At 42.5% G+C, this 15,231-nt stretch overlaps 1 protein-coding gene across 1 annotated transcript in view; it reads right to left on the minus strand.

The window, feature by feature from the left end:
• Positions 1-1,322: 1,322 nt before the first annotated feature.
• LOC126154484 (espin) overlaps positions 1,323-15,231 on the minus strand; it is a 485,111-nt gene continuing 471,202 nt past the window's right edge. Inside the window, exons 13-14 of the mRNA XM_049916140.1 lie at positions 12,325-12,509; positions 1,323-2,947 (exon numbers count right to left, since the gene is read on the minus strand). Of these exons, the coding sequence (XP_049772097.1) occupies positions 2,713-2,947; positions 12,325-12,509 (420 nt within the window). The 3' untranslated portion in view covers positions 1,323-2,712. The remainder of the gene's footprint in view (positions 2,948-12,324; positions 12,510-15,231) is intronic.

A 15,231-nucleotide genomic window follows, 5' to 3' on the forward strand; every position in this document is an offset into this window, starting at 1 on the left:
CCGCCACACTCGTCCAGCAGAGCAGGGCTGGAAATTCCAGCGCAGCTAGCCACATCTACACCACATTCACTGAACGTGCCTACATGTGGAGGGGCAGTATCTACAGGATGTAGCTCACAGGTTGTCAGACCAGCGAGCATATTAACGATTCAAAAGTAACACAGAACGACAAAAGGGTATCAAAAATAGAGCCAAAAAAGTTATTTTGACACTTTCCTTTTATACGATGGAGAAGAAAACCAAGCCAAAAAGGTCTAAGTCTACAAAAATGAACCTTGAATTATTACAGGAAAAGTCTGAAATAAGCAAGAAATAGAGCTACAACTGGATCGAAAATACTAAGGAGTATAGTCCAAGCTCAGAAAAATCATCAAATCTAGTGTCCACTGATATTGGTAAATTAGAAGAAGTTGATGAATTTCTTTATTATCTTGACCATCTTGCAGAGGGCGGGATCATATATCAATAGACTGTGTGCCTCAAGTGGGCTTACAATTCGTGTGTGGGTGTCGGCATTGAGGATGAGGTTATCTATGTATGCACTTAATGCAAACGATAAATCTAATTTTTCAATGTGAAATATTTATAATATGTTAGATTTTCGTTTCCAACTATTTTTTGCAGGGGATAAAATACGAAAAATTACCATTTCTCAAATTTTTCGATAAAATGCGAAGTTAGGTAGTAGTAAATGTCGATATAGTGTGGATTATATAAAGTTAATACTACAATATAGTGGTTTATTACTGCTTTTGAATCTCAAAATGACTGTTGAAAATAAAGTGTTCCATTCTGCCACAGGTTCCCCTACTTTCCAAAAGTGTGTTTCAGGGGTTCTTTAAATATTTTGACTCATATTTGTAAAATGTGGAATCAACTATTATTTAACTTTAAGTTTAATTTTGTTTTAATATATATATATATATATATATATATATATATATATATATATATATATAGTTTGGTTGCCTGCTGAGTATCAGACTGACATCAAAGGTTCCCCTCTGGCATTTCTTTGTGAAAAAATATAAGGCTTTAGAATGTTTTGGATTCATGTTGAACTGTAGTTCACTGTATTGTTGGTTTAGTCAGTAAGTTCTCAGGATGGAGGAATATAAGAGCATATAATACCCAGTAGGACCATGTCTCTTAAGTGCTGTGCTGATTTGAAACTATGCTTCAGGTTGAGAATAAAGGGTAAAGGTGACTGCAGGCAGTTTTACGATTTTGATGTCATACTTTGTCAAAATCTCCACAGCAGCTATTACTGATGGTTGACATTAGGAAACATAAAACAGCCAAAAAGTTTAATGTGTCTTTTATGCAGCAAAGATTTATTTTATAACAATACAACAAAAATATACAGAAATTTTACAAGTTACTATGCTGAATAACGAAAATTTACACTTTATATCAGTTAGTTCCCATGTATACTGCTCACATACATTTGCCTCATTTCTTTTTCACCATCACCCAAACATAACATAGTATCACATATAATTTGCAAGTAAATGATATATTTTATGGTCATGTTCATATGTTGAACAACTATAACAGAAACGAAAATGAGAATATTTCTAAGAAAACTGCTTAAATTATACTTCAGAAATATGTTAGAAAGAAACAGACTTACTGAAGCATGCACAGAATCCTCTTACAGTTTATTGTAGAACACCAGACTTCAGAAAATCTGTCAGTGGTAGTGTGTAATAAATAATTGTGGAGGTATGATTCTCACATTAGGAGCTGATGTGAGATCTAACACTCTCACATCCAAGTGTCAATATTATTATTATTATTATTATAATGGGTAAAAGTTAGAGATTCTATTTACGAGTCATTTGAAATAGTACACAATCCCATAAAGTCTTATGTGTAAGAGCCTATACCACTGCCATTCTGATAAATGCATGTGAAAATTGTAAATGTACCAAATAATTTTGTACATTTATACTGAATAAAGAACTCATACATTAATGAATTAACTAACAAAGTATGGAGTAACTATTCTTATAAGGTAGTGTAAGGCACATAAAAATAATCTTGGAATGGTATAGTCACAGTATTTCAGCAGAATTAATGTGCTGGATCTCTTCAATAATAACGAAATTTTTTTCTTTTATTTACTTAAACTATGCACAATATAGTAACAATGGATAGAACAATACATAGACTGTATAATTAATTTGATGCATAAATTTATGTTAGTACTGAAATAAATTCAATAAATTCCAACAAGGTGTGTTAGCTTCATTGTAAGAAATTTCTGATTATCTGTCTATTATACCTATGGTTAAAATGAAACACTTTCCTGTTTAACGAAATCGGGGAAATTGAAAATAACCTGAAATGTTCTCGTTATCAATAAAATCTAGCATGAGACGAAGCAGAAACTCAGCTATACTCACACCAGCATACAGTAATAAATACAATATAGTCCATACAATAAACATCAGAGGGTAAACAGAACATATCTTTGTATAGTGTTCATAAATATCACCAAAGATCCTAACGGTTTATTTATTATGTTCGAAGATGTCCCTTAACGAAATTTTTGTATAATTATCTTATCACGTAGTCCCTTTTTCTTTACACTATGCTGCTGACGACGTGGGTGAATACAACTATACACGAACAATCGTCCAAAGCGGGAGAGCAGTCACATCTGAGTAGCACATGGGGGGGGGGGGGGGGAGGGGGGAAGGAAGTCGCTCAGTCTATGAGGCTGAGCTTGCTGTTGGTCTTCCGCAGCTGCGCGCGCCACGGCATGATGGGCGCCGGCGGTTCGTCGTCCTCCTCGGTGCCTGGGTCGGGCCGCGTCTCCGGGGGCGGCGTCTTGTTCTCCTTGTTGCTGCTGTCCACGGGTGTGGGGGCGCCAGGCGCCGCCTGCAGCCGCTCGTCCGCCTTGCTGGGTCGCTTCTCCTCTGGGCCGCGGCTCAGAGTCGATCTGTGTGAGACACAGTACACACAAAAATTACAATTAGATATTTGGAAGCGCGTTCTGACTTATGTGAAAAGGCAATGCTATCTAGGGTGTCACTTCATGTCTGTAAGAAATACATCTCGGATTTCAGGAGAAGTTTCCGGCATCTCACACGTTTGGATTCTAAGTGACGTAAGCGTCGATTGGCAACCTACACTATCTGACCAAAAGTACCCGGTCTGCAGTGTTATACTGCGGACTTAACTACTAGGTGTACCCGCCACTATAAATGGAGGCGAGCATTATTGCACTGTCAGCAGAAAAGCAGTAACAGCAGAATGGATGGTTCAGGAGAGCTCAGTGACTTCAAACGTGGACTAGTCACTGGATGTCATCTGAATGAAAAATGCATGAAAGACATTTAGACCCTTCTAAAGCTACCAAAGTAAACTGCTTGCGATGTGTTTGTGAAAGCAGACGTCGTGTACTAACGAACAGGGACCGTCAAACATTACGGACGACGGTTGTGAAAAATCGTATGAAATGAGCGGAAGGAATAACTCATGAGTTCCTGAATCTACATAACACAATATACGTAGGGAGTTTAGAAGAACAGGGTCCATTTATCGAGCGGTACTCCGTAAGCCACAGATTCTCTAGTGAGTGCTAAGTGACACTTGAGGCGGTGTAAAAGACGACGTCACAGGACAGTGGGAGACTGGAAACGAGGGATTTGGAGTGATGCATCACACTATAGGCTGTGGCAATCTAATGGAAGAGTCGGGGTTGGTCACATGACTGGATAATTTCACCCGTCCTCATGTGTAGTACCAAGAATGCAGTACGAAGGAGGAGGTGTTAGCGTGGCAGTGTTTCTGGTGGTTGGGTTGTGGCCCCTTATTGCACTTGAGAAAATGCTAAATGCTGAAGCGTAGGAACACATTTTACATCATTGTAAAATGCGCACAGTAGAGGAATGGCTAAGAGACGGTGATTGTATCAGCATGACAATGCACCATATCATAAAGCAGCATCTCTGAGGCAATGTTTTGTGGTCAGTAACATTCCTTAAATGCACTGGCCTGCGAAGAGTCAAGATCCGAAATCGGCGGAACATCTTTGGGATTAGATAGAACGTCGAATTCGTTCCAGACCCCACCGTCCAACATCACTGGTTTCGGCTTTCGAGGAAGAATGTGCTCCATTCCTCTAGAGTCGTTCAGACACCTCATCCAAAGAGTCCCCAGCAGAGTTCAAGCTGTCATCAAGGTGAAGGGTGGACACGTCCCTTATTGATGTCCACTGAACGCTGTCCAGATATTTTTGATCAGATAGCATATGCCTGTCTGACTTCTAGCTTAGCTTATAGAGGTTTTGGATATGGCCTGTGTAGAGATTTTGTGTGATAGTGTAACCATGTGAGTATTGCTTGTACTGTCTTGTATCCTAAACTGCCTAGTGAGTATGGAAATGGATGTCTTCTGTATGAGGTGTTGGCGTTCTGTGCATCTAAAGAATTAATCAGATCGTAGGACCAAGTTAAAGCCCTTTTACAGCTCCGTGTACTAACTGCGGGAGCTTATTAGACAAGTAAGCACTACGTGAAGTGTATACAAGCTTGTTCAGATCTGGGTGAGGCAGTGATCTGGAACCTGTATTAGTCGACAAGTAGTCACTTCGAAAACTTTGTGAGGGATGTAGTGAACCATTCATAAAACGAAATAAATGCAAGTGTCATGAATAGGTGATTCAGTCGAAGTACTATGTATTACAGTTTAATAGCTCACAAATTAAGCTTTTATGGACTTATTTTGCTATAAGCTTCTCTTCTTACTTTTAAACGCGGATATTCACACTTATATTTCCCACAATACCAGATATAATTCATGTAAAGGATCAGCATAATTCCATACAAGTATATTAATTTAAAACATTTGTTTTTTCTTTAGACCAGTTTACAAACTCTACGCTGTACTAAGAAATCGCGGGAACAGACACCATGTAACATCTAAATTACTAACTGCCGCTACAGCGAGGCTTTCAGTTGGCTGCATCATCAAAATGCATTACATTCAGTCTGCAGCAGATCATCTCAGCTCGTGTTCATCGTATTCAGAAAGTCGCTTTTGTCATTTTTGTTCTGGTGATACCGAAAGTAGCTCACACTGATGTGTAATCAAATGGTTCAAATGGCTCTGAGCACTATGCGACTTAACTTCTTAGATCATCAGTCGCCTAGAACTTAGAACTAATTAAACCTAACTAACCTAAGGACATCACACACATCCATGCCCGAGGCAGGATTGAACCTGCGACCGTAGCGGTCGCTCGGCTCAAGACTGTAGCGCCTAGAACCGCACGGCCACTCCGGCCGGCTGATATGTAATCGAGTTCTGAGTTATATAAATGAGCAGTTAACTTATCCACCATCTCGTGATACCATGCCGACCCTCATGGGTACTAGAGTAATGAGAATAGTTGTATTGTAAATGAGTGAAGTTCATTTGAATACGTACCTGGTGCTGTAAACAAAGCAGAAAGTACAAATTCTACATTTCAGTGCTGTGGAATTGGGTTTGCCGTTGCAATTAGCCGCAAACAGAGATCATGTGAAACTCAGCTCGCCCTATTTGCCCAAGAAATTCACAGTGCCGTAGACACTGGCGAGCAGATTGATGCCGTATTCCTGGACTTCAGGAAGGCATTTGATACGGTTCCGCACTTACGTTTAGTGAAAAAAATACGAGCTTACGGAATATCGGACCAGGTTTGTGATTGGATTCAGGATTTCCTAGAAGAAAGAACTCAACATGTCATTCTTAACGGTTCAAAATCTGCAGATGTAGAGGTAATTTCGGGAGTACCGCAGGGAAGCGTGATAGGACCTTTATTGTTTACAATATACATAAATGACTTAGTTGACAACATCGGTAGCTCCGTGAGGCTATTTGCAGATGACACGGTTGTCTACAGGAAAGTAGCAACATCAGAAGACTCGTACGTACTCCAGGAAGACCTGCAGAGGATTAATGCATGGTGCGACAGCTGGCAGCTTTCCCTAAACGTAGATAAATGTAATATAATGCGCATACATAGGGGCAGAAATCCATTCCAGTACGATTATGCCATAGGTGGTAAATCATTGGAAGTGGTAACGACCGTAAAATACTTAAGAGTTACTATCCGGAGCGATCTGAAGTGGAATGATCACATAAAACAAATAGTGGGAAAAGCAGGCGCCAGGTTGAGATTCATAGGAAGAATTCTAAGAAAATGTGACTCATCGACGAAAGAAGTAGCTTACAAAACGCTTGTTCGTCCGATTCTTGAGTATTGCTCATCAGTATGGGACCCTTACCAGGTTGGGTTAATAGAAGAGATAGACATGATCCAGCGAAAAGCAGCGCGATTCGTCATGGGGACATTTAGTCAGCGCGAGAGCGTTACGGAGATGCTGAACAAGCTCCAGTGGCGGACACTTCAAGAAAGGCGTTACGCAATACGGAGAGGTTTATTATCGAAATTACGAGAGAGCACATTCCGGGAAGAGATGGGCAACATATTACTACCGCCCACATATATCTCGCGTAATGATCACAACGAAAAGATCCGAGAAATTAGAGCAAATACGGAGACTTACAAGCAGTCGTTCTTCCCACGCACAATTCGTGAATGGAACAGGGAAGGGGGGATCAGATAGTGGTACAATAAGTACCCTCCGCCACACACCGTAAGGTGGCTCGCGGAGTATAGATGTAGATGTAGTAGATGTAGATGTGTAAGCAAATAGTACTGGGGGGAGCGATTCAAAATAGTAGACAGTCTTTGGTGGCCATCTACCTTTGGATCAAGATGACGAAAGTCGTCATTCGCTTGCCACTTCAGAGACGTTGCAGGAGTTGTAAATAATCACCATCAGCAACCAAACAGTTACGAGCTGTCGAAGTGCTGGACGAACTACCATTGTCAGCGTATGCAGTCTGATACCTGCAAACGGCACATAGCGCTTTTAGTATTGTTGGGATTTGCAATAAACGTCAGGCTCAAAAATATTCCACAGAGAGACAGTAGGAGGCGTCACATCTGGACAGCTTGGTTGATGCCGAGTAGCACCTCTTCAAAGTGACCATCGTCCAGGGAGAGCACCGCCAAAGCAAGTCTCTAGCAACTTAGCTCTGTCTTTTTGTAGGTGAAAATCTCTCATCTCCAAACAGTCGTTGAGTGGCGGAGAAAATCGATTTTTATAGCGTATCAAGAAACACTTGACCTGCTAGGGCACAAGAGAAAGTGGACCAGTCAAACAGCATAACAAGCGAACACACCATTAACTTTTCGTCGATTATCTTCCTTGTCCATGGTTGTGCACTTCACTTTGTAGCCTTCGAAAGTCACTCTACACTTTATCAACCCTACTCCTGCGTGGACACTAATTCAAAGATGCTGCAGTGCTAAACCGTCGAAAAATGCAGCTACGGTAACTAAACTAATTACTGATGACCCAATGAAAATAAATGTTGGCTTCAAATTCATTTGAATTAGGGGAAGTCAGCAGCTCAGTGTTTAAGAGCTGGAATGTGGATACAGAGGTCAAGGTCGCTTCTGGGATTCTTACCTGTCAATTATCACTTCTTTCACCTCTGGTAATGTTTGTTAATATGAAAATAATGAAATAATATGGTCTCTCAGAGTTCACGATAAACTGCAATTTCCACTATAGGTCAGTCCTTCGAAGCGCGGAAGAAGGCAAAGACATTCCACCTCCAAACGACCGTGTCCCGTAAAGCACTGCAGGTTCACATCGCTCTTCTGATTGAGGACGGCATTGCCTTTAAGGAATCAATAATAACGAAAATGTAACGAGTTACTGAAGAGTGTAAATGTCCATCCCTGTAAGTGCCAAATCTCATATTTATCGGGTGCACCAGAAAACTATGTACATAATTTATTTGTAATCAAAAACATTGAGAAGGTACTCTGAGACAGCAGAACTATGCTGTTCACTTTATAAATACAAAAAATAATGAGGCAAATTAGAAATTAAATAATTTATGAAGAACATTCTAGGTTTCATGCCTTTGACTGATTAGTTCTAAGCACCAATAAGAAAGTTTTTGTGTCAAGTGCCTTTAATACTGAGGCAATACGTTTCATTTGATATAGTGCAAGTACAGAAACACAACAGTAACGTTTTAACTTGTAGAACTGCAGTCAACAGAAACCATTTCTCATATCTCTTAATTTTTTTACAAGAGAATAACAAAATTAAATTTGAGAAAAAATTCTTCAGTGTTGACTCCTGTTTCTTAGACAGCTGCTTTCTTGGGATCATTTGTTGTAAAGTTTACTGTAGAGTTTCCTATTTTGTTGAGGGAGAAATGGTTTTTTATAGCATTTTCCAGATCCTGTTCACTTCTCCAGCTTTTTTACTATTTTTACAGTCCTGATTGTCTCCTTCCAATACAGTGATGTTTTACTGATACAAATACAAGCTTAAATGCAGTCTGATTACCAGAAAAACTGTGCTCAAGCTGAATGGGCTCTTGGTCTCCAAGGAAAGCACTACTTGGCACGAAGTCGATGTTCCATCTAGTAATGAATCTTTTATAAACATTTTCTCCATCATTAGGCAGTTGAAACAAGAGAACACAACAGCACTGAAAATGCTATTTGTTAGAAAATGGCACTCAGAAGATTTGACATTTCCACTCTTCAGGTAACGGCGTTGACAGAAATGGCGAGTGTAAATGCATTATGATAAAATTCCGGCAGCCCATATACCTGACACCATTAAGATTCGTTTTAAGATAAAGTGGATCCACGTGCTAAGAACAGACACCGCCCTGACACTGAATCTACACTCTTTAGTTGCCCACAGAGGAGAGCAAGAAGTGTAGCCAAGGTGTAAAAGTGACGATTACTTGGGCACGCTTAACCATGGGAAATTTTGACAAGTCATTATCCTCTGTAAAGGAGCCATAATCCCATTAGCGACTGTGACATGATTGACAACGTCGAACACTTTTTTCTGGGAGGCCGCCTCGGATACCACACGACTAGAAATCTTTCATTCAGAACTGGGAAATTCTGATGCCCCCCGCCCTCCCAATCAAGTGTCAAACCTTTATTCATAACGAATGACATTGTTTTACACTGGTTTTTATGTGATGTTTTAATAGAAGAGAGTATATGTATTGCATGGATTGCTTTTACGACATAAAAAGTTATTTCAGAAGGATAAAAAATGGTTCAAATGGCTCTGAGCACTATAGGACTTAACTGCTGTGGTCATCAGTCCCCTAGAACTTAGAACTACTTAAACCTAACTAACCTAAGGACATCACACAACACCCAGTCATCACGAGGCAGAGAAAATCCCTGACCCCGCCGGGAATCGAACCCGGGAACCCGGGCGTGGGAAGCGAGAACGCTACCGCACGACCACGAGCTGCGGACTCAGAAGGATAATATGATTTTTATTAATTTACTGTAAATTTTTGTTCCGTATATCATAACTGTACAGTTATATGTACGAGGAGTGTTCAAGTGGTATAAGGTCTCCAATTTTCTTTTTCACAAAATAGTTACACAAAATACTTGAAATTTCTGTTATTTCTCACAGTAATCGCCATGCAGCCACAGGCACTTTTCACAACGTCGACGTCACGATTCCATGGCTGCTGTAAACTATTCTTTGGGAGTCTGTTTTGACCACCGAAACATTGCTGGTGCATTAGCAGCACGACTGGAGAACGTGCGATCACAGAGTGTAATTTTCTTCGTTGGGAAAGTAAACAGTCGATGAGAGCCAGGTGAAGCGAGTCAAGAGAATGAGTAATTATTTCAAAGTTGTTTTCACAAAGACACTCCTGTGTTGCGTTCGTCCGAAGCACAGGTGTTTTGTCTTGCTGGAAAACACACATGCAGTCTTTTATGGATGTTTTTCTCGCAATGTTTGTTCTTCCAAACATGTCGCTAGTTAACACCTGTCACGGTACTGCCCACTGAAACACAATGAATAAGAACTACGCCATTGCTGTCTCACGGTCACCATCATTTTGGGCTTGTCTCCTTTTATTCGGCGTCTATGTGCTTCCTCTGTGCTGACTGCCGTTTCATTTCAAGAATGCAAAACGGCATCCATATTTCACCCAAAGACATAATTGTTGAAGAGAAAGTTTCATTCAGGCCGTCATCATGTGTCAGATAGCAAATTTGCACGTGCGCGTTGAAGTCGCCCTTCAGCATCCGTGGCAACCATCTAGAGCATTTTACGTCCGCATTTTCAGGTTATGACGCAGGAGTGTGCACATAATTCCATGGAAATGCTAACTGTGGAGGCGACATCTTTGGCAATCAATCCACGATCCTCCAGAATAACTGCCTCCATTGACCATGTCGTCAGATCGGTTGTTGCGAGGCCGAGATAGTTTTGGTTTGTTGGCAAACGGCGTTCCATCGCGTTTCGACTGGCGCTCCCATGAAAGCACATTCTACACATTCATGATACGATCATTACACTTCTCACTCAACTGTAGATAAATTTCAGTGGGTGTGACATTACACAAATGGATAAAACGAATGATAGGTCGCTGTTCTTGGAATGAAATGACGCCATTTCTAGTATCGAAACCACTCTTCACACTTGCTGCAGCAGCTTAAGTTCTGCGTGCCGTATAGTTTCCATCTGGGTCACGCATACATATTTGGTCTCCGCATAATGTAATACAAACTTCATTTTTCTATGTGCCTCCAGTCCTAAGAAAGGAATTCGGAAATTTTAGAACATGAACACTACTCAAATATGATTGAGGATGACTGAAAGAACACAGATCACAAAAATTTTGCATCACCTATTTATTTCGAATTTTATGGCACAGAAAACAAAAACTAGCTTCGAGGCATGCGTATATACTCATTTGGAATGTGTGCGGATCAGCATACGTTTTATGTAAAGACAGAATCGTCTGTTTCCCATGAGGGATTTTTCACAACACTCCGGAGCACCGTCAATTCGTGGTGGAACGCCCCCTAGGATGCATGCTTGAATCCGTCGTGGTATAGCAATTATGAAATCATCACTCCAGCCCTGGTTCAAACTGTGCCACCTCTTAATGGTAATTCTGCGGAAGTCGCGCAGAGTGCGTGGGTTTTTTCGACGTCGAAAAACAGATCGTTTCAATCGATTGAACACATACTCGATTGAGTTCACATCCTGGTAAAAGTTAGGTCATTCCGTTCTGGTGATCCTGGCTTGGTGTAGGAACGTGTTCACGAGAAAAGCACAATGAGAGTGCGAGTTATCATACACTAAGATGAAGTTCTCACAAAAACATCGGAGATACGGTTCCACTACTCGTTCTCAGAATCTCACCCCTGTGGGGCAGTGAGATTACCTTAAAATACCACGAGACGTGTATCGTGACCCCATGTAACGCCACCCCAGGACATCGCTCCACCACTACCTCGTTGCACTTGTAGAACAGAGCTGGAGACATCCGACATTACCGGGTTGTCTCCAGACACATTGTGATTATCAGAATACAGAGACATCCAAGTTTCGTCCATAAACAACACGCAATGCCAATCCTGGGTTGTTCGTTACACATGAATCCGTAACGGAGTCTATTGTGTTGTGGTGTACGACATAATGCAATCGTCTCCTAAGAGTATGATGCCATCCTGCAGCCTCTTCGAACGTCGAATTCAGTTCTGGAGCCCTTAGGCCAAGGTACTGTGACTCGGAAGTCGTAGGTGTCGATGACGCTGTGCACCTGTCGAATGTGGACGGCGTGTGCGGTGTAAGTCCTTCACACTACCTGTCAGCTGGAACCGGTTCCATGTCCACAAAACATAACTTTGACTTCGGTGCACACGTCAAGCAACTTCTCTGGCTGACAAGATTTTTGGCCTAACGCAATTATACAGACCCGACTATTGGTTGATATTGTCTTTCATAACGTGACGGAGGTTCAGTCTTTTGTTCTGCTGACGTCTCTAACGCGTCCCTAATGGTGCTTACTTTCTACTGAAACGCAGTGATCCATTCCAGTGCAGTGTTCTACCCATAGGTAACGCTCTTGGTAACTGTGTGTACGTTTACAAACAATGTCAGGGGTAACCTTCCGACGTGTAAAGTAATAATAATGTTCAAATGTGTGTGAATCCTTAAGGGACCAAACTGCTGAGGTCATCGGGCCCTAGACTTACACACTACTTACACTAACTTATGCTAAGACAACACACACATCCATGCCCGAGGGAGGACTCGAACCTCCGGCGGGAGGGGCCGCGCAATCCGTGACATGGTGCCTCAAACCGCGCGGCCACTCCGCGCGGCAATAATCACAACAGCCACACACCTGAGTCAGCTGTATCAGGAGGAAAGGAAGCAGGCTACTGACTTGGAGTCGTCCTTCTTGGCGAGCAGCTGCCGCTTCCAGGCTGGGATGGCCTGCAGCCTCTTCTCCTCGGCCTGGCGCGCCAGCTGCTCCTCCATCTCCTTGCGCGCGCGCTCAGCCGCCTTCTTTGCCATCATCTGCCGCTTCCACTCGGGGATCGGGTTGCCCGTTGCGTCCTTGTCCGGGATCTGCAGCAAACACGGTTTCACTCGGATCATAAAAATATATTAATACAATTATGTCCTCCTAATGCACACGTAGCCAAATGTCCTTGAATCAATAAAACAATGGCGCAAGAAGTGACTTCCACAAGGGAAACTCCCAGTTGCACCCCCTCAGTTTAAGTGGTAAGATGGCCCAGTGGACAGTCTCTCAAAAACTGAACACAGATCAAGCTTAAAATCAGTAAGAAGGTGTACTGAACTATGAAAAAAGCAAAATACACACATAAAAAAAGTTTTGCATCACCTCGGTTCCGAGAGTTCCGGGACCCGTACAGAAAATTGGAATAGAGATAAACATAAACATCATTTCCGCCCTTTTTATTGCTCATGAAAACCACACAGTGCATGTTATGCCACCATACAGCGAGACCTTCAGAGATGGTGGTCCAGATTGCTGTACACACTGGTACCTCTAATACCCAGTAAGACGTCCTCTTGCACTGATGCATGCCTGTATTCGTCGTGGCATACTATCCACAAGTTCATCAAGGCTCTGTTGGTCCAGATTGTCCCACTCCTCAACGGAGATTCGGCGTAGATCCCTCAGAATTGTTGGTGGGTCACATTGTCCATAAACAGACCTTTACAATCTATCTCAGGCATGTTCGATAGGATTCATGTCTGGAGAACATGCTGGCCACTCTAGTGAGTGATTTCGTTATCCTGAATGAAGGCATTCACGATGGGGCAGCGAACTGTCGTCCTTGAAGACGAATGACTCGCTAATATGCTGCCACTATCGGCAGGAGGATGGCATTCACGTATAGTACAGCCATTACGGCGCCTTCCATGACCACCAGCGGCGTACGTCGGGCCCACGTAATACCACTCCGAAACATCCAAGAACCTCCATCTTGTTGCACTCGCTGGACAGTGTATCTAAGGTGTTCAGCCTGACTTCGTTGTCTCCAAACACGTCTCCGACGATTGTCTTATTGAAGGCATATGCGACACTCATCGGTGAAGAGAACGTGATGCCAATCCTGAGCTGTCCATTCGGCATGTTCTTGGGCCCATCTGCACCGCGCTGCATAGTGTGGTGGTTGCATAGATGGATCTCGTCATGGACGTCGGGAGTCCTGAGGCTGCACGAAAAGCATTATTCAATATGGTGGCGTTGCTGCCAGGGTTCCTCGGAGCCATAATCCGTAGGTAGCGGTCATCCACTGCAGTAGTATCCCTTGGGATGCCTCAGCGAGGCATGACATCGACAGTTCGTGTCTCTCTGTATTTCCCCATGTCCGAACAACATCACTTTGGTTCACTCCTAGACGCCTGGCTACTTCCCTTGATGAGAGCGCTTCCTGGCGCAAAGTAACATTGCGGACGCGATCGAACCGCGGTATTGACCATCTGGGCATGGTTGAAGTACAGACAATATCAGCTGTGTACCTCCTTCCTGGTGGAGTGACTGGAACTGATCGGCTGTCGGACCCCCTCGGTCTAATAGGCGCTGCTCATGGATGGCTGTTTACATCATTGCATCTTTGGGTGGGTTTAGTGACATCTCTGAAAAGTCATAGGGATTGTGTCTGTGATACAACATCCAAATTCAACGTCCATCTTCAGGAGTTCTCGGAACCAGGTGATGCAATACTTTTTTTAATGTGTTTAGAAACATTGAACGGTCTAAGCTTAACAAGTACAATATTAAGCGAATACGAACGGGGGGGGTGGGGGGGTGGGGGCAACGTGGTTAAGTGGTCATGGTGCTCGACTATGAAGCGGACGAGCCGTGTTGAAAACTCTTTATTTATCTTTTTTCACAACATTATGAACCATCCGTACGGTCATTGAAATATTTGTTCTCTTTCTGTAGTCTTGGTAGTTGTCATACTATACATTGGTTATAGAATATGAGTCATGTGCATGTGGTAAAAATACGCTACCGCCTCAGGTAAACGTGATGAATACTGAAAGCAGGCGAGATACCACATGGACATCACACAGAAATGAAAACAACGAATAAACGGGTGTAATCGATGTCACTCAAAGGAATTAACGAGTCATAACTTACAAAACGGAGCGCAACTTCAGAAACGTTAAAAAAATATGTTTTGACAGAGCACAGACAAACTGTGTGATAGTGAAACAGTTGCGTGCATTTGTTGCAGCTTATGTGACAAACTATTATGTCTTCATCATCTCCTTGGGAGTGATCACATTCACATTCATACGAATGCCTAAATCGGGCAGGGAGGCATATCTTACTCACTCATCAGGCGTTCAAATCAGGTGCGTCGGTAAGAGATTCTTATCGTATGACACACGTATTTTCACTAATGCCGTGTATGACACACCAGACGTGTTCTCCGATGGAGAATTCTGTGGACTTGTAGGCTTGTCATCAAACGTTTGTTGTTCGCATTCGAGAGGTATTTCCATTCGGCTGCTAATAGAGTAGTCGTGCAGAATCAATTGTCATTATAGGTCCCTTCCTTATACCTCGCTCTCGCAAACGGGCGTTTCACCGAACCCCGTGACCACTTAAAGACGACGCCGTTGCTCTTGCAGGCTGTTCTATATTGCACTGCTTGCCCTTGGACTGTTCATTGTTTTTATTTTGCTTTTTTTTACAGTTCAGTACACAGTTTTCCTATTTCCATGCTTGATGTTTTCAGGTTTTGACGGGCGGTCCACTGGGCCCTCTTACCACAAAATCTGAGAGGGGTGCGATGGGGATTTT

The sequence above is a fragment of the Schistocerca cancellata genome, chromosome 2, assembly GCF_023864275.1.
Source record: "Schistocerca cancellata isolate TAMUIC-IGC-003103 chromosome 2, iqSchCanc2.1, whole genome shotgun sequence".
In the NCBI taxonomy this organism is placed as follows: Eukaryota; Metazoa; Arthropoda; class Insecta; order Orthoptera; family Acrididae; genus Schistocerca; species Schistocerca cancellata.